This window comes from Ruditapes philippinarum, unplaced genomic scaffold, assembly GCF_026571515.1.
Source record: "Ruditapes philippinarum isolate M1 unplaced genomic scaffold, ASM2657151v2 ctg4437_1_1_1_1, whole genome shotgun sequence".
In the NCBI taxonomy this organism is placed as follows: domain Eukaryota; kingdom Metazoa; phylum Mollusca; class Bivalvia; order Venerida; family Veneridae; genus Ruditapes; species Ruditapes philippinarum.
Window position 1 is genome coordinate 254824 of NW_026861652.1, and position 21317 is coordinate 276140.

General features: G+C 33.8%; 2 protein-coding genes across 2 annotated transcripts in view; both read left to right on the top strand.

Moving 5' to 3' along the window:
- Positions 1-21317, top strand: part of LOC132716421 (proteasome assembly chaperone 2-like) — a gene marked incomplete at its 3' end in the record, with an annotated part of 31269 nt that extends 9952 nt beyond the window's left edge. The window contains 3 exon segments of the mRNA XM_060699694.1: positions 2013-2207; positions 19581-19698; positions 21194-21317. Coding sequence (XP_060555677.1) covers positions 2013-2207; positions 19581-19698; positions 21194-21292 — 412 coding nt within the window.
- Positions 7172-15742, top strand: LOC132716420 (uncharacterized). Its single transcript, XM_060699693.1, has 2 exons — positions 7172-7451; positions 8144-15742. Exon 2 carries the CDS (start codon positions 8145-8147, stop codon positions 9762-9764), a length of 1620 nt encoding a protein of 539 aa, XP_060555676.1. The 5' UTR covers positions 7172-7451; position 8144; the 3' UTR covers positions 9765-15742.

A 21317-nucleotide genomic window follows, 5' to 3' on the forward strand; every position in this document is an offset into this window, starting at 1 on the left:
AAAGAATTTAATTCCATGCAGAACTCTGGTTGCCATGGCAACCGAAAGAAAAAACTTTAAATATCTTCTTTTAAAAGAATCAAAGAGCTAGAGCTTAGATATTTGGCATGAAACATCTTCTACTGAGTTTCTACCAAGTTAAAGCCCTGGGGTCAAGGGTCATTGATTTTCCCTATAAGCGTATAGTAAAACCTTAAAAAATCTTTTAAAGAACCAAAAGAGCTAGAGCTAAGATATTTATTACGAAACATCTTCTAATGGGTGTCTACCAAGTTTGTTCAAATAAAAGCCCTGGGGTCAAAATTGGCCTCGCCCCAGGGGGTCATTGATTTTCCCTATATGCATATAGTAAAAACTTAAAAAATCTTCTTTTAAAGAACCCAAAGAGCTAGAGCTTAGCTATTGAGCATGAAACATCTTCTAGTGGGTGTCTACCAATTTTGTTCAAATAAAAGCCCTGGGGTCAAAATTGGCCCCACCCCAGGGGGTCATTGTTTTTTCCTTTATGTATATAGTAAAAACTTAAAAAATCTTCTTTTAAAAAACCATAAGAGCTAAAGCTAAGATATTTAGCATGAAACATCTTGTAATGGCTGTCTACCATTTTTGTACAAATAAGGGCCCTGGGGTTAAAATTGGCCCCGCCCTGTGGATCATTGATTTTCCTTATATGTATACTGTAAAAACTTAAAAAATCTTCTGTTAAAAAACCCAAAGAGGTAGAGTTTAGATATTTAGCATGGATTATCTTCTAATGAGTGTCTACCAAGTTTGTTCAAATAAAAGCCCTGGGGACAAAATTGGCCCGCCCAGAGGGGTGTCATTGTTTTTCCCTATATGTGTATAGTAAAAACTTAAAAATCTTCTTAGAGCTAGAGCTTAGATATTTATCATGAAACATCTTCAAATGGGTGTCTACCAAGTTTGTTCAAATAAAAGCCCCTTGGTTTAAATTGGCCCCGCACCGGGGGCCTATATACAGGTGAGCAATTTCAGGGCCATCATGGCCCTCTTGTTCTATTGACTTACATCTTAGATATTTGGTGTGTTTATAACTTATATAGATATCTGCAATTGTATTGAGTTTCATGCTGATTTGATTAAGGTTACTGAAGCTAAAATAGATTTTCCTACTTTGCCATGCGTTAAGTTTGTCAAAGAGATATCTGGTGGTTTTTTTAGTATTCTTACATTGATTTGTTACAGCTTTTGATTTTGAATCAGACATCAATTTTTTCTTTCAAATGATATTGTTTATTTATAGGTAAAACCATAAGAAACTTCACAGAATTATACTTTTTTATTCTCCTCTTCGAGGATGGGATACAGGTTTTTTTTTCAATTTTCAAAACAATTTGTGGCTGTCTTAAGGGGAAAATATAGCACATGAAATCAGAAAAGGGAAAATTCAATTTCCAACTACCGAGAATGAAATTTACCCACACATTTTATAAAATTTTCAATTTTCGGTTCAATTCAACATGCATGGTACATATGAGAGGCTATCTATAGGGACAGCTTTCTGTCTTCTAGCTGATATGTCAGCTGCCCTCGTGAAGAATGCACACAGGCCATTGTAGGGGAAAATATATGCATTTTTTAGGGGAAAATATACCTATTTTGGGCTAGGGGAAACAGCCTTTATTCGGCTGTGAAATACAGGAAAAAAATCAACAGGATATTGCTTTGCTGCTGTCTGTTGATCCACCTACAGTTTCTATTCATTTTCTACACAGAGGTTGCACATACTGAAATGAAATTTGGTATACAGGCTGATCGTCAGAATATCTAGGTCAAGTTTTGTTTTTGGTCCAATCCAGAAATTTTTGACAGAGTTATGCCCCTTGGACTTAGAAAAATTCCAATTATTTGCATCTCTTATGAGAATCAACCATAATATTATGGAACCAATATATTTTTACTGTTGATAAACTTTATAAAAATATTTCATAAAATAAATAGCATTAGATAAGGTAACACTACACAACCATGTGTTTTTTGTTCCATTGTAGACCTCAGTTTAGATTTGTTGCATCACCACAAATAGAGGAAGCATTTGGCGACATGTTCCGTAATTTCTACGAGTGGGAGGAGCTAGAGAGACGTCAGTGTTTTCCAGCGCCATCTGTGTTAGAGGCCAAGGATGGTGAAGGGGGAGAACTCTACATACCTGGGGGTGGTATAGCCAAAACTCTATTTGAAGAATTGTAAGTAATTAATTTACATGCATATTACTTCAGATAATTATCTCCCTTGTGCTTAAAAAAATGGGATACAGTCAACTACGCTTATAACGAACTCAATGGGACATTTGAATATCGTTTGTTACATCCGAAGTTTGCTAAAAGCAAAGCTGGTAAATTTGCTGTGAAAAAGGCAAACCTTTACTAGTTACCGATGTAATAGGTATTTTACAACAGCAGTAATTTAATGCTGGCCACAATATTTTATGTACATGGTACATGTATTTGGACATGTATTACTTGTCTATAAAGTACTTACCATTTGTATTCTTTTGCTATTTGATTGTTAAAATTGCAAACAAAAATCAATTATTTGATAAATATCGGGTATTTACAGCAATATATCAACTAAGGGTGCGAAATACAAATTTTCCGTAACAAGTAGGAAATTATGTTCTGGGAACATTTTATCAAAATCTTTATTCCCTGAAGCCATAACTTACCTTTGCAATCACTAGATTGAATAATTATCGGATAGTGGTATTCGTGTACTGATCTTAATCAAGCGCATCCCGATATTTAAATTAATAACAGTTTGTTTTAACCGAGGAAATTTACATGTTTTTCGCCGTTTGGGGCTTGAAAAAATGGTTTGCTATAACTGAAAATTTGTTTTATGTGAGTAAATTTAATATAAAATAAAGAAGGTTTTGGATGGGGATGTCAGATTCAGTTCGCTATAAACGATAATTTGTTATAAGCCAGTTCGTTATAAGTGAAGTCGACTGAAAATGTATAACTTTGTTTTGAGACTGAAGTTCTGTTTGATAGTTTATGTTAACTTAAATAGTTTTGAAATGGATGACAATACAGCGTTATTTTCAGGTTGCTTTGTAAATAAGATAAGGGGCTATACTCTGCCACTGCTGTGAGTTTGAATCCCAAAAAGAACTTTGGATTCTTTCATGTGCTGGTTCTACTCTGAGTCAGGAGCCCACTTGTACCTGAAATATTGCATAAGGGGCTCCTGAAGTATTTCTCCATAAATAAAACTGAAAAAATGGCCATTGATAGTTTCAGTGACAGTTCGACTTTAAAATAGAACTATATACACTGTAGTCTAAATAGTGTTTCTGCCAGTGTTTCTGCCAGAGCGCGTTTTTGGCGCACTTTTTTCGGCCATGACGCAATGAAATTTATTTAGTGCGTATTTTGTGACGCAAGAATTTCACCGTCGCTGATTTCAACACGAGTCAGATATACAGACTATAAACCGTCAATTCGATATAAAAATGTACGGAATGTTTTAACGTGGGCATGACTATAATTTTAATGAGAAATGAAATTTACCGAGTCCGTGGTCCAGCATTTAGCCAATTTCAAGTAGTTAATAAACGCTTGCATTTATACGATACTGCATATATAGAAAGCGCCCAGACAAAATTATTTATTTTGTTGTCGCTCATTTTCCGCGAACGAATTAACTGTCTGCTGGAAAATGTCATCTGCTCCAAAGCAGCGGAGATTGACCAATTTCTTTACGAAAAATACACAAAATATTGTTGTCCATGACCCAAAAGAAGTATCAGATAAAAATAATGTTGACAATGACCCTAATACCTCTAAAGAAAAACAATCCATTCCAAAAGTAAAAATTGATCCTGAATTTCGTCAGGAATGGCTAACAAAATATCCATGGCTTTTGTATGAAAGTAACAAAATGACATGCAATATTTGCATCAGTGAGGGCAAAGACAATCCCTTTACAAGTGGTTGTACAAATTTTCGCTGCCAAGGCCACATCTTTGCGAAGAAGTATGAGTTTTTTTTCGTTTGTTTCATTTTACACCTTTTCCCAACAGTATTCGAGTCATATAGGTGGGTAGTGTCCTAACCATCATTTCTGGAGAGTTACACCAGTACTAGACTACCTTCCTCCGTGCTAAACTCTTCCGCTAACAGTCAAAGACAGCAAAATAAAGTGTCCATATTGTCACGGTTGTTGTCCCAAAACCTGTGAGGACGAGTGAAATATATTCCAAAGTTTACATTATAAACATCATACTGGTAAGTAAAGAAACCATTCAGATGTAACTGACAAGTAAATCAAAATCAAATTTTGCTGCCCTGCCACTAAAGTCTAACCGTTCATGAATTTACAGCTTATTGTCAGCAAAATATTTTCCTAGACATACTTCCCAAAGTTGTTTTGAGAAGTTAAGGAAACATGGCCTTACCATGAGGAAAAGCAGAGAAGTCTATTTATAGCCTTAATGACCTTGACCTAAACATACTTATACCTCTCCAAAGCGTAATGGTCAATAGAATGTACCAACAAAAAGTGTGCTATGCTGTATGATGTAATTGCTCACAAATCATCAATACATAAAAATGTCTTAACAAGAACTATACCCTTATTATCCTCGGAGTACATATGAGCCACACCATGACAAAACCAACATAATGCGTTTGCGACCAGCATGGCTCCAGATCAGCCTACGCATCCGCCCAGTCTGATCAACATCCATGCTGTTCGCTTACAAATCCAGGAACAAGTAGAGAAACTGATAGCGAACAGCATAGATCCTGAGCAGACTGCGCGGATGTGCAGGCTGATCTTGAGCCATGCTGGTCGCAAACGCATTATGTTGGTTTTGTCATGGTGCAGCTCAATTATTTTAAACTGTTCTCACCAATTTTTCTTCCTTGCTCATGTTTTTTCTTTTCTCTGCCTCCTCTTTAAAATATTCAAACATCTCCCTAAAGTCACATTTCTTTCAACTCTCTATCTTTTTGTGTCGCCTCTACGGAGTAGTGGCGACATATAGGGATCACTTCTCCGTCGTCTGTCTGTCTGAGCAAACATTTAGACATCTACTAGAAGATGCTTCAAGACAAATATCTAAGCTCTAACTTTCGTTTTTTTACAAGAATTTTTAAGATTTTTTGTAAAATAATCTTTTGGTTGCCATGGCAAACAGAGTTCTTTATGGAATCTAACTCTTTGAACAACTTTGGTAGACATCCCTGCAAAGTTTCAACAAATTTGGCCAAGTGGTTTAGGAGGAAAAGTTGATTAAAGAATCAACATGTTGATGCATAATTTTTTTAAAAATAAAAAACGGATGTTGAGATTTTTAGGCAATTTTGAATTTTTATCCTAAACGTTTTTCCAATATAAAATGTATTTCAAACAACGATTTTAACAGTCAATCTTTTGAAATAAAAAGTAAATTCAGCTCATCTTGACAATAAAAATACGAGCATAATGTCACTTTAAAAGAGTAAAATTTCATACCTGGGTATGTCTTTTCTGGATCTCCATTCTGTATTATATGTGGCACTTTTTCTGCAACTCTGTTAACTAACCTCTTGGCAAGAGCAGATATATGTGTGTGATCAAACTGAAATATATACAATGTTTTTTGATGTTTGTTTTGATATTACACAAACTTTAACATATTTTCATTCATATTTTAGTGGTCATATTTCAGAATTGTTGAATACATTATGAACAAAATAAATGCAGGTAAGGCACTAAATTGTGAAAAACATTCAACATAACTCAAATTTGTTCATGTGGAACATTATCAACCCATTTTTAAAAACAATTTCCAGGGTCATTTAAATCTTATAATAATAAAAAGACAATTTAATTTTAAATTTCATTTAATTGGACTTTAAGTCACATTGAACTCACTGTAATAAGGCAGCAATTTCCAAAGCAAAACTGGGAAAGGGAAGACCTCAGCTGCTCCTCGTTTGTATGTTTGTTAAGTTGAATGTTGGCAAAACAGAATTAATCATCATCCCTCAAAGCTTGCCTGGAAATTTCCTCCACATGAAAAAATTTTAAAAATAAAAACTCACAATAATACAATAATGTTTATCACTCCGATAGGGTACATGTATATGAACAATCTGCCCCCATCCACCACCACCACCCCCCAAACCTCCGTCCAAGGACATTTGCAGCCTATCCTTGAAATCCTTGAAATTCTTTATTATAACTCAATATTTACTCAGAGTGGGGGGGGGGGGGGACATCCAATTATATACTATATGTCTAAGAAAACTTTTTTTACTATGAGGCAAATGTCCCAGATTCCTTATCATCAGATGCTCCAATAAAATATTAAGCAATTTCATCAAATATTTCAAAGGCTATGTTTCCTATGTGATAAACATGACAACAAATATTTCACTCTTCAGGATGAAATATATTTGTAAATGAACACAATTGAATATTCCTTTTCTTTGTATATGATGAGGAATGAAAAAAAAATTTATCAGTGTGATATACCATAATCACACTCCTTCTAAAAACTTAATGTTTCTTTATACAGGTTTTAACTTAAGTATGATACACATCAATGTGAAGATTTTTTACAGTATTCTAACTATGCTGAACTTGTTATGCTTTAAATTTGGAACTGTCAATGGGGTGTTTTTAAAAATATTTCAATATTAATGTATCAGTAACACCACCATTGCAAATAGGTGACATAAATATACACCCCAGTGGAAACTAGTTTCAGACATAAAAAAATAACCTTTCAACTTGTGGACAGACATATTCAGGAAATTTATTTGAAACTTGTTAACTAACAGAGACATTATAGTGTTGCAACTTCTTCATGAACTGATATTAACGTTATGGGAAGAAGAAAAGAACACTATCTCATGCACAAAGTTTATCAATCGCCAGTACATTTCGAGCTATTCAAGCCCTCTTTATCAAGGAGTTTGCTGTTTATTTTATGAATCACATATTTATCTTCTTTTTTCTTACATTAAGTTATTTACAAAAATTACAGGCAATGACATCATGGATGTCAACAATAGATATTCTGCAAAAAGTGACAATTAATTTTTTTCGTCAGATTTGCAAATCTGCATAATGAAGGAAAATAGTATTTATTACTAACAGTGAGTGAAATTTCATTCTGAAAGTAATACAAATATGTTTTTTTTTGAAAATATGATGTTATAACACATTCTTTATTATTTAAATAGACAGAATTATATACATTATTAAGACTTATATTATCATGTTTTTATAGAATACATTGAAAAATCTAAAAGGGACATTACTCAATTATCTCTCATACCAACTGTTAGGAAAAGGAAGTGAGTTATTTCCCTTTCATTTCATTCAAAACCAAAAGAGGAAGTAAAAATAGCAAAATTTCCACCTATCTGGTCAAAAGGAAAGAAACAGTTTATCTTGATTCTTTCTACGAAATACTGTTTAATACAACATTCAAAGTAAGTTTAAAACTTTATTCTAAATACACAGTTTCTCATTTATATAGAATGAATTATGTAAGAAAGTAGTTCAGGCAATATTTTAGACAGTGTTTTTAATTTTTTTGTCTCCCTTTCATCAATCTCAAAAAAAAAAAAGTTTTGTTTAAATAAATTATGTATTTTAATTAAATAGAAATATACATAATTATGTTTTACATTATCATGTATTTTTACAATATATTGAGGTGTTATATAAAACTAAATTTCCACATATCTGGTCAAATGACAAGAAATATTTTCTCTTGATTATTTTCAAGAAATTTAAATCCAGAATTCAAATTAAATTTAAAACATTATATTATGTTGTAGTTTCTCATTTGTATTAAATGAATTATGTAAAAAAGTGTAACATGAATATTTAAATGGGTGTTAAATTTTAGTGTCTCTCTTATATCAAAATTCTGATAACAAATATTTACATTTATATAATAGACAAGAAAATACCACTATCAAATAGAGAAAAATATGCAATATTTTGATCAATTGATAACTACCCCAAATTATTTATTTTATGTTTCATAATGTCCAGATTCAGTCTCTCCTGTTCTATTTTAGGACACAAAGGACAAATAAATTACAAGTAGAAGTATGTGATAAAATTAATTTGACTGCTGAATGAAACAATTTTCCCTTTTACTAATATATTACAGAATGTTTAAAGATCCTGACTACAGAGAAAACTTATCATTGATGTTATCAGAGGTTTTACATGACATTGGTGTCAATGAAAGAATGGTGATGGGAAGGAGAAGAGGACTCATGCTGATAGAGAATATGTGGAATATCACATACAGGTTAACTGATAGAAATGGAACTATCTATTATCTAGGGAGTCAAAGTGAAGGTACAACTACTATAGGACTTTATTCAGACATTGATATACTAAGCTTAATACATAAATACAATATAATACAAGACTGGTCAGAGTGGGTACATGGCAAGTTTAATTACCTCATGATACAGGATGAGAACACTACTCCCGGGTATTGTTTCTTACAACTACTCCGAGATGATGAACCTCTTCCTGCAACTGTCATTCCTGATGAAAACCATATTACTGATAGAAGAGGAAGAATATTGTATAAAAATACAATAATAAATAATTTTCTTCAGGGTGCTGACCAGCAGCATGGACCATCTATTGCTGAACAAGGACAACCTGGAGTTTGTGATAGAGACCTGGTGATAGCTTGTCCATGTAAATCATGGCCTCAATCAGCAACAGGTTGGTTACATAGACAGGGTATTGGCAGATGGCCAACACATGAGATGAGAAGATATGCAGCCAGTACTGGGTGTTTAGTTGTTCCAACTGGAAGTAAGGTCAGTGAATATCCTGAACTGGAATGGAGAATATCTACATCATTGACAGAAAGATGTATAATGTTTAATCTAAATATAACACAAATAAGGTGCTATGTACTATTGAAAATGATTCTTAAGTCCTTCCTTAATCCTCAAAATGAAATCAACATTTCAAGTTTCATGTGCAAAACAGTTTTATTACATTGTATAGAAAACACAGAGTCACGAATATGGAAAGATATCAATTTATTTACATGTTTAACATACTGCTTATTGGAATTACACAGTTGTGTACAGAATGACTGTTGTTCACATTTCATTATACCGGAAAATAATTTGATGGCAGGGCAATTTACAGCTGAGACAAAACATGAACTTTCAAAAAATATTTGTGATTTTATACAGAATGATAGACAACGGTTACTAAGTATTGATATTGATGATCTTGGTCATAGACTTCAAGTTAAACTGAACAGAGTACCACATGGAGTTTACTATTTTCCTTCTTCTCTTGAAATATATGAAACTGTTTTGACATGGAGATATATCAACATTGCAAACAACATAAGTATACAACATAAGCATGTTTTAAGACATTTTCACAATGAAAACATTAGAACAATGAAGCAACATATAGTAAAATTGATGACCTTCAGTGATAATGGTAATAGATTTGAACAAGTTGCATTCAATTTTCTAGCACCTTTTCTTTTCACCACATATGGATCTACCCTAGCATCATCCAGCATTGGTGAAAATAATCAAGTGTCACCTCAAGCATTGGTCTGGCTATCAGCTGGTTTAAACTCAGATATCTCATCTAGCAGACTTAAACTGGCTTCAGTGTTCTACAGTACAGGAGATATGGAGAAAGCTGAACTAATTCTGAGACACACAGAGCAACAATATTATTCTTATCCTGTTTTACCTATCTGTGGCTGCTGTGTCAGCCGCCACCAACAGTAACAGCAGAATTCAAGAGGTTATGTAGTGAACAAAGTGAGGACTGTATCAAACATATTACAGCATTTTGTGTCAGATTTATACAGGGAGAGATCAACTGTGTTCCTCATGAACTACAATATGAAATGTTCAGATCTACACAAGATGACATGATACACAGACATGAAAAGAAAAGACTGTTGGATGGACTGGGCTGTAGTTGATTCTCTACCTTTCTTATACTTCCTACAATACAAGATCTATCGTCATCTACAAAGACATCAAGATCAACAACAAGCACTTTGTAAACTTATAAGAACCATAGAAACAGATAAAAACCTCAAACATAGAGAAACAGCTCTAAACATTTTAGGACAATGTATGGAACAAGAAAACAGACCTCAACAAGCATTAAAATGCTACATGCTTTCTCTTCGACAAAGGGCAAGGAACAATGCAGCAAATTTCCATATATGTAAGCTCCTTTCTGGCTTAATGGTTAGCCAATAAAATGTGACCAAAAAAAGAAAGTATAAAGACTATAGATTTCAATGATATCAAAAAGCTAAAATGACAAAATATAGGCCTGCCATTACACTTTTGATTGCATATTATTTTGAAACACAATTAAACATGTTTAATTGAAAGAATGATTCCAACTTCATTGACTTTGAATATCTGAAGTGTAGAGGACCAGTTTTGCTTGTGAAAATGTATTTTAAATTTTGGTTTATAAGGTGAAGTTTTTTTTTCCAACCTTTTTTAGCTCACCTGTCACAAAGTGACAGGGTGAGCTTTTGTGATCGCTTTTCGTCCGTCCGTCGTCCGTCCGTAAACTTTTACTTTACATGACATCTCCTCATAAACCACTAAGCCAATTTAAGGAATGTTCCTTTGGTGGTCACCTTTAAAAATTGTTCAAAGAATTTAATTCCATGCAGAACTCTGGTTAAATATCTTCTATTAATAAACCCAAAGAGCTAGAGCTTAGATATTTGGCATGAAACATCTTCAAGTAAGTGTCTACCAAGTTTGTTCAAATAAAAGCCCTGGGTCAAAATTGGCCCCGCCCCAGGGGGTCATTGATTTTCCCTATACACATATAAAAATTCTTCTTTTAAAGAACCCATAGAGCTAGAGCTAAGATATTTAGCATGAAACATCATCTAGTAAGTGTCTACCAAGTGTATTCAAATAAAAGCCCTGGGGTCAAAATTGGCCCTGCCCCAGGGGGTCATTGATTTTCCCTATATGCATATAGTTAAAACTTAAAAAATCTTCTTTTAAAGAACCCATAGAGCTAGAGCTAAGATATCTAGCATGAAACATCTTCTAATAAGTGTCTACCAAGTTTGTTCAAATAAAAGCCCTGGGGTCAAAATTGGCCCCGCCCCAGGGGGTCATTGATTTTCCCTATATGCATATAGTAAAAACTTAAAAAAATCTTCTTTTAAAGAACCCATAGAGCTAGAGCTAAGATATTTAGCATGAAACATGTTCTAATGGATGTCTACCAAGTTTGTTCAAATAAAAGCCCTGGGGTCAAAATTGGCCTTGCCCCAGGGGGTCATTGATTTTCCCTATATGCATATTGTAAAAACTTAAAAAATTTTCTTTTAAAGAACCCATAGAGCTAGAGCTAAGATATTTAGCATGAAACATGTTCTAATGGATGTCTACAAAGTTTGTTCAAATAAAAGCCCTGGGGTCAAAATTGGCCCTGCCTAGGGGGTCATTGATTTTCCCAATATGCATATTGTAAAAACTTAAAAAATCTTCTTTTAAAGAACTGAAGAGCTATAGCTAAGATATTTAGCATAAACATGTGCTAATGGGTGTCTACAAAGTTTGTTCAAGTAAAAGCCCTGGGGTCAAAATTGGCCCGGCCCCGGGGGTCATTCATTTTCCTTATATGTGTGTAGCAAAAACTTAAAAAATCTTCTTTGAAAAAACCCAAATAGCTAGAGTTTAGATATTAAGCATTAAACATCTTCTAGTGAGTGTCTACAAAGTTTGTTCAAATAAAAGCCCTGGGGTCAAAATTGCCCCCGCCCTGGGGGTCATTGATTTTCCTTTATGTGTATGGCAAAAACTTAAAAATCTTCTTTGAAAAAACCCAAATAGCTAGACTTTAGATATTAAGCATGAAACATCTTCTAGTGAGTGTCTACAAAGTTTGTTCAAATAACAGCCCTGGGGTTAAAACTGGCCTCGATGCAGAGGTGTCATTGTTTTAACTATATGTGTATAGTAAAAACTTAAAAAATCTTCTTTTAAAAAACCCAATGAGCTAGAAGTTGGATTGCAGGAAACATCTTCTTATGGGTATCTACCAAGTTTGTTCAAATAAAAGCCCTTGGGTTAAAATTGGCCCTGCCAAAGGGGGGGGGGGGGTAGGTTATTGTTTTTCATTATATGTGCGTAGTAAAAACTTAACATCTTGAAACATCTCCTAATGAGTGTCTTCTAAGTTTGTTCAAATAAAAGCCCTGGTGTTTAAACTAGCCCAGCTCCGGGGGCATAAATACAGGTGAGCGACCTCAGGGCCATCATGGCTCTCTTGTTTATACAGTAATAAAGTAGTCAAAACAGTTTTAGCTAGTTTTCCATTGTCGGCAATATTGATACTGTGAGCAATATTTATTAAAAGTCTTGTTCTATAAATGAACCTTGTAGATAAAAGTATTGTTTTTATTTTTTAGCTCGACTTTTCTATGAAAAGGGGAGCTATCCTACTCGCCCCGGCGTCGGCGTCGGCGTTGGCGTCACACCTTGGTTAAGTTTTTCGTACCACCCCACTTTATTTCAGAAGTATTACAAGTATGGCTTTGAAACTTACCATACTTGTTCACCATCATAACCTCCATCTACAGACAAGAGTACATAACTCTGTCAAGGTTTTTGACAGAATTATGGCCCTTTTTTGACTTAGAAAGTGTATTGAGCTTGGTTAAGTTTTTTGTACCACCTCACTTTATTTCAAAACCATTGGAGGTATTGCTTTGAAACTGACCATACTTGTTTACCATCACGACCTTCATCAACAGACAAGAGGACATAACTCTGTCAAGGTTTTTGACAGAATTATGCCCCTTTTTGACTTAGAAAATACATTGAATATGGGTAAAATCCACTTATTGCCTTAACCCTTTGAGATATTGCTTTGAAACTTTTAATGCTATTTCACATCATTACCCCCATCTGTACGCAAGAGAAGGTAACTCTGTCAAGGATTTGTTTTAAAAATTAAGGCCTTTTATCGACTTAGAATATTGGTTAAGTTTTTAGTACCAGTCCACTTTTTGACTGAACTGTTTGAGATATTAATTTGAAAGTTGGAATACTTGTTTACAATCATGATTCCCAAACATGTCCAGGAGAAGGTAATTCTGTCAAAGATTTTATTTGAATTATGGCCCTTAACTGTCAATGTTTTGTATTATAGGCAAGCACTAAAAAACTTAAAAAATCTAAAAAAATTCATTCCTATCCACTTGTTCACTTTACCATAAATTATGTTAATGCTCATGGCCATTGTTCACTTTAAAAATACAGAGATTCTTGTATTGCCTTTTACTGCAAAAACTTTTTTTATTGGCAAGCAATAAAAAAGTCGAGCGCGCTGTCTTACGGACAGCTCTTGTTATTCTGTACCCTGTACAATACAAAACAATACAAGCAAATTCATTGAATTTATATCCCCCACCTAGAACTGGTTATTACTAACACAACAACTAGAGACATAAGGCTTTATTTATATATATTCATCATGGCATAAACAGTAATATTCTTTGTTCATGATAAATATTCAGGGCAATAACAGAGCCATAACTCCGTGTTAAATAGTAATATCTGGACATGACAATTAGATATAAATTGCCTTTTTGTATAAAGTTTTGTTGAAATCAATACAGCAGGTGCAAAGAAATAGCAATATTGCTCTATATGCATACTACATAACTAATCAAGGGCCATAACTCTTTAATGAAGGGTCTGGTCTGAACAAGGCAACAAATTGTGCATATCTCCTCTTGGTATTAATGGTTCCCATAAAGTTTAATTGAATTCCAGCCAGTTGTTGGAGAGAAATAGTTCGGAAACGATTATTGCTCTATATGCTTAATGCATAACTTATCAAGGGCCATAACTCTGTGTTGAAGGGTTAGACCAGAACAAGGCAACGATATGCCAATTTCATTTTTGTATTGATGGTTCCCATAAAGTTTCATTGAATTCCAGCCAGTAGTTACAGAGAAGTAGCGAGAAAAAGATTATTCTCTATATGCATAATCAAGGGCCATATCTCGTGTTGCAGGGTCAGACTGGAACAAGGCTATGGTATGCGCATTTCCTCTTTATATATCTGGTTCCCTTAAAGTTTTGTTGAATTCCAGCCAGTAGTTGCAAAAAATAAACTTGAAACAAAATTCAGACAGACGGGTAGAGGGATGGAAGGACGAAAGGACAGACGGACAACGCCAAAACAATATCCCCCTCCCTAATCCATCGGGGGACCCTATATCACTCAACTGATTTCTAGAAAAAGTCAGTTCTCTTAAATGCTAATGTAGTTCATTAGGTGGGATCAATTTAGATCAAAAGGGCATGACTTAATCCATTTTTATAGGTGTTCACTAGGCAATGCTAGTATAATAGAAAGATTTTTGTTGTTATTTTTACTATATACCTGTAAGGAAAATCAATGACCGCCCCCCTACCTACCCTCCCCGGCCGGGCCAATTTTTACCAAAGGGCTATACATTTGAACAAACATAGGAGGGATCTACTTTTAGCTGAACAAACTTGGTAAACACCCACTAGAAGATATTTTATGCGAAATAGCTAAGCTTTAGCTCTTTGGGTTTTGTAATAGAAGATATTTTATTATTTTTTTTTGTCATGCAACCAGACTTCTGCATGGAATTCAATTCTTTGAACAACTTTTAAAGGTGATCTCCAAAGGAACATTCCTGTGAAGTTTAGATGAAACTGGCTTAGAGATGTTGTTTAAAGTAAAAGATTATCGACATAATTATAATGGTCGTACACAAAATTTCAATCACAAAAGCACACCTTGTCTCTTTGTGACAAGTGAGCTAATAACAAGAGAATTTCATAAATTTGACCTTGACAGTCATAATATACAACATGTTTGTTTGATAGAATGTCTTCTTTTGTCCAAGTACATTGTAAAAATCAAACCCATACATAAATAACAAAATTATGAAAACATACAAAGAAGGTGGTTTAAACATATGGTTGATATTTATAGTTATATACATAGTTTAAAGATAAAATGGTTTAAAAGATATGTTAGTAATAGCAAAAGTAAATGTTATAAGCTAGTAAACACATTGTTTAATATTGATAAAATTTTTAACACTGGAAAGATGTTTTGTAATTTGATTATTCGTAAAATAACAAATTCTTTCTGGATTGATGTTTTTAAAGCTTATATGGTGTTTGTAGATAAACTTTGTATAGATAATATAGAGCAAGTATTACATATGCCACTTTTTTACAATCACAACTTTTTAGCAGGAAATAGATATATTTACATTCAGACATTATATAATAAAGGAATCAGATTTGTAAAAGATACTTTAAATGAACAGGGTAACTTTGTAGATTTGATATATTTAGAACAGGTCAGAGGTAAACCTGTGAACTTTTTACAGTATCATAGTTTAAAACAGGCAATAAAATTGTACATGCAAAAGTTAAATATTTTTTATAAGTTACAATTTGCTTAATGTTCAATATCCTATACTAAATTGTTATGTTAAATCTATTTTAACTATGAATAACAATAAGAAATATGTTTATGAAATTATAGCTAAAAATTCAGACATACCTACAAGTCAAGAAAGGTGGAACACATGTTTTAAAGATAATAACATTAATTGGCAGTTAATATATAGTTATGTTTTCAAATGTTCTAAAGATTCATATAATAATTCAGTGGTTCCAAACAAGAATTATTCATAGAACTTTAGCTACAAACTCACTTTTGTTTTAAAATGAAAATTGTTGACAATAAAATGTGTACTTTTTTTGTAAATGCTGTGAAGAAGAAACACTTTTACATTTATTTTGGGAATATCAGACAATTCAAAATTCACCTTAGAGAAAACTTACATAATTTTGATGATCTTCTTTGTTGTAAATCATTCATATTAGGTACAGAAACTAAAGATTTTATGAATATGACATATTGTTAAGATATATTTATTTGTCTAAGGAAAAAACTTTTTACCTACATGTATTGTTTTAAAAATAGTTTGAAATTAGCATGGAATATCTATAGAAATACAAATTTGACAGATGATGAAAATAATAGATGGTCAATTATAAGATCCTTAATTGCTTAAACTACACTTAATATGTGAAACAAAACTTTACCTTGTAACAGATTGTTTAATTGTTTAATAATAAGTAGTAGTTTTTTTATTGGTAAAATATTTTTATGAAAATAGATGGGTTTATTGTATGTCTGTTGTTTATATTTATATACAAAGTATATACTGTAGATGTATTTGACAATATTTACATTAATATAATTATTTTGCAACATATATATTGTATATAAATAATGTAAGGTACGATGGAGGATGACCCTGACCCCCTCATACCTATTTTTGGGTAAATAATTGGGGTTACTCAGATGGGGCCTCAAAAAAAAAAATTATGACAATTTAACAAAAGTCAATAATTTGACCTTGATAGTCAAAGTCATTTAAAGATCAAGTTCTAACTTTTTAGATAACTCCTCCAAAAGGTTATTTTGTCAAGGTATGAAGATTATTCATTTATTAAGTACCAAGTTACAGTCAATTATAACAAAAATCAATGAAAATTCAATAATTTGACCTTCAAGATCAAGGTCATTTGTAAGTGAAGATCAAAGCCTATCTGATCATCTTGAAGGTCTATCCTCAAAGATTTTTGTGTTCAAATTTGAAGACAGTTCATTAAACAAGAGCCACCGCCGGGCGGGGGCAACACACTAACATATTTACTTTTAGCTCACCTGTCACAAAGTGACAGGTTGACTTTTGTGATTGCTTTTCGTCTGGCGTCCGTCCTTTCGTAAACTTTTACTTTAAATGACATCTCCTCATAAACCTCTAAGCAATTTCATCCAAACTTCACAGGAATGTTCCTTTGGTGGTCACCTTTAAAAATTGTTCACAGAATTTAATTCCATGCAGAACTCTGGTTGCCATGGCAACCGAAAGAAAAAACTTTAAATATCTTCCTTGAAAAAACCCAAAGAGCTAGAGTTAAGATATTTGGCATGAAACATCTTCTAATGAGTGTCTACCAAGTTTGTTCAAATAAAAGCCCTGGGGTCAAAACTGGCCCCGCCCTAGAGGTGTCATTGTTTTTAACTATATGTGTATAGTAAAAACTTACAAAAAATCTTCTTTTAAAAAACCCAATGAGCTAGAGGTTAGATGTTTAGCAGAAACATCTTCCTGTGGTGTCTACCAAGTTTGTTCAAATAAAAGCCCTTGGGTTAAAATTGCCCTGCCGGTGGGGGGGGGGGCAGGAGGGGGGGGGGGGTAGAGGTCATTGTTTTTCATTATATGTGTGTAGTAAAATGGCCCTCTTGTTCTAAAAGCAATCAAATAAATGGTTTAAACATATCTTTACGAAAACGTTATGTCTTCTATCTATAATTTTTATAGGTCTGTCTAGTAACACTAGTTTTGTCGATTATATATATCTATATATATGGAGATATATATATACACCAATATATACAAGGACTGATACAAGATCTTGATTGATCTACTTCCTGTAGTCAGAGACCCCACTAATGGGATTACTTTTCATTAAATCACCCTCTTTATCAATGCACTTTGCCCACCTGTGCTCAAACTTGTTTAACCCTTCAAAATAGAACTCTCTATTTTGGTCCTCAAAGAACTCATTGACAGTGACCTCCATGACAGCTTCATTTCTTCCAAAAGGCCTACATCAATGCTTGGTTTTCAGTTTCAGAAACAGGTGGAAGTCCGGAGAATATGGGGGATGAGAAAGAATTTTCAAAGCTGCAGTCAGCTGCAGCAGCCATCCCAACTTGGGATGTGTGAGCTGGCCCATTGTCGTGCAGGAGCAGAACGCCTTGAGTCAGTTTGCCCCTCCTATTACTTGCGATTTCTTGAGGCAAACGTCTCAATTCGTCTTCATAGTACATACAGTTTATGGTACGACCTTGCTCAAGATAGTCACTCACGATTATCCCCAGACTTCTAGCATCATTTCTAAGCACTATGAAGCAGCCGTAGGGGTGATGAGATCTGTATACTGGTTTGCAAAACAACAACTGCCAACATCTAAACATAAATTGTGGTTGCAGTTGCAAAAATTATAAGGGTGTAATTTTGTTGATGATATACTGGTGAATAAACTGACAAAAATAACTTTTTGTAAATATAACACAAAAACAAGTATTTAACAATATTTTATTCACATATAGTTGAACAACATGTTGGTACATATAAATCAAAATCAACTTTACAAATAACAATAGCATACTTGTAGTAAATGCTCACTGTAGGGCCTGAGTATAGATAAATTAATATACATCAGAAAGGATAACTAACTATTTTTTCTGGTAAGAAGTAAAGTGCCTTAGAAAATAAATCTTATCAAGTGTTATCTGTTGTTCTTTACATTTTTGTTCAATTTATTGGTATGGCCCTTAAGAATTTGAAATGACCCCTAAAATTTAATACAGGGGGTCATAAAAGACCCTTAGAAAATCAGAGCTGGCAGAAACACTGGAAATACAATAACTAATATGAAGATTAAAGACTAGAATTGGGATCCATTAACTAAGCCAAGAGTACTATGTAGAGTATTTTCCTTACAAATGAAAAAGAATCTTCAATTTGTATTTTTAAGCTCACCTGTCACAAGTGACAGGGTGAGCGTTTTTGTTGAATGCGCTTTTTGTCGCGGCGTCCGGCCGTCATCCGTCGTCCGGTAAAACTTTTACTCTCTAAATGACATCGTCCTCATAAAACCACTAGGGCCAATATCATCCAAATTCAACAGGAAATGTTCCTTTGGTGGTCGACCTTGTTGAAAATTGTTCAAAGAATTTAATTCCCATGCAGAACTCTGGTTTGCCATGGGCAACCAAAAAGAGAAAACTTTAGAATATGCTTCTTCTAAAAAACCCAAAGAGCTAGAGGCCTTAAGATATTTTTGGCATGAAACATCTTCTAGTGAGTGATCTACCAAGTTTGTTCAAATAAAAGCCCTGGGGGTCAAAATTGGCCCCGCCCCAGGGGGTCATTTGATTTTTCCATATATGCATTATAGTAAAAACTTAAAAAATCTTCTTTTAAAGAACCCAAAGAGCTAGAAGCTAGATATTTAGCATGAAACATCTTCTAAACCGGTGTCTACCAAGTTTGTTCAAAATAAAAAGCCCTGGGGTCAAAATTGGCCCCGCCCCCGGGGTCATTGATTTTCCTTATGATGTGTATAGGCAAAAGCTTAAAAAAAATCTTCTTTGAAAAAAAACGCAAATAGCTAGAGTTTAGATTACTAAGTCATGAAACATTCTTCTAGTGAGTGTCTACCAAGTTTGTTTAAATAAAAGCCCTGGGGTCAAAATTGGCCCCGCCCCAGGGGTCATTTATTTTCGTTATATGTGTATAACAAAAACTTCTTTGAAAAAACTCAAATAGCTAGAGTTTAGATATTAAGCACGAAGCATCTTCTAGTGAGTGTCTACAAAGTTTGTTCAAATAAAAGGCCATCATGGCCCTCTTGTTTTATATCTCTGGCCCGATATATAAATTTATATATATTATATTGTAGGTATAATGATGTACCAGTAGCCATATGTTTAATGTTTTGTGCCGAGGGTGACAATATCGCAGAAGCTTTAGAACTTGCTAACAGACTCAACAGATGGCTGGGACTTATTTTGTTTCACGTAAGTTAATTATTACAACTATTTTAATAGCATGTGAACCAAATGAATGACAATATCTAAGGCTAAATAAATCTCATAAACTTCTGGTGCAATTTCATCCAAACTTTACAGGAATGATCAGTACCAGTTTGGCCGAGTTATGGCCCTTTCTGTGTGTTGCCAGATACACAAAAGCTTGTCCGGACTACTCCTCATAAATTACTGGTGCAATTTCATCCAAACTTTACAGGAATGATCAGTACCAAGTCTAGTTGTGCATATTGTCAGCATTTTCCGGTTCAATGATTTTTGTCAGAGTTATGGCCCTTTAATAATTTTTATTTTTAAAGTTTGTCCGGACTACTTCTCTTATACCACTAATGCAATTTCAATGAAACTTTACAGGATTAATCTGTAGCTCAAGTCCTTGCGCATATTGCACAGGTCTTATGGTTGAATTATTTTTGGCCGAGTAATGGCCCTTTGATAAAAAGGTGTTTTTTTCTGTGTGTTGCCAGATACGCAAAAGCTTGTCCGGACTACTCCTCATAAACTACTGGTGCAATTTTATCCAAACTTTACAGGAATGATCAGTACCAAGTCTAGTTGTGCACTGTCCGTCTGTCACAAAATTTGTCCCAACATGAAATTGGCCATCATGAGGCGACACATGTGATTACTGATCGCTCTTGTTGTATTACTCTTTTCACATGCTTATAAATAAAGAGAAAATTTTTGGAAATATTGGTAACTGCAGTGTAGAAAAAAACTGTTGGAGGTCATATGTCAAAAGTATTATATATGGTCAGATTATAGTTTGCAATGTAGTTGACCAATAGGATGTTCTGTGTATATCTATTTGTATATATGTGTTTGTAAGCAGCTGTCACTATAATAAAGAACTTAACTAATGATATACACAAATATGAGATGCTGAAAGCCAGACAAGTCCATTTTTTAAAAAAAACAGGGTAAACATATGGTGACACAAGAAGTATTATCAGTCTGAGTCTTGTGTTGCCCCCAAATAAACCGATGCAAAATGTTATATGGATTGTTAATATTTATGCACTTCTTACGCTATTTGTACAAAATGTATTAAGTAAATTTTTTAAAGTTTGATTTTTGCTTGACTGTTCTAAGAGTTAGGAGAGCTTATGTACTCACCCAGGTACTCACCTTGGCATCACACAAATGTTAAGTTTCTACGTGCAAGTTCATATCTCCAAAACTACTTTAGGGAATGGTTTGAAACTTCACACTTATTTGAGAGCATACTATGAGGTCATTGTCTATTGTCAACTCTGACATGGATTTTGACAGAATTATTGCCCTTTTTGAACTTTGACATTATCCAGACTCTTGTTTTACTATCAAGCACTGAGAATAGTCAAGCAGGCTGACCTACCAACAGCTTGTTTTTTAAAAATTGTAACATCATCAAAGGAGGTGATCTGTGAAGCTATAAATACAAACCATGTTACAAGTTGACATAGATTTAATTCTGTATTTTCAGTCACGGTCAATAGGTGGAGCAGATGAAGAAGCTGTCGTAAAATACACTAGAATGGAAGGTCCCTGTTTCTTGGAAACTATTTTATGGATCAAAGTTTGACCAGAGTTTATTTCACTGATAATGA

Coding starts and splice junctions, on each gene's coding strand:
- LOC132716420 (XM_060699693.1), top strand. CDS start 8,145: ATGTTTAAAGATCCTGACTACAGAGAAAACTTATCATTGATGTTATCA.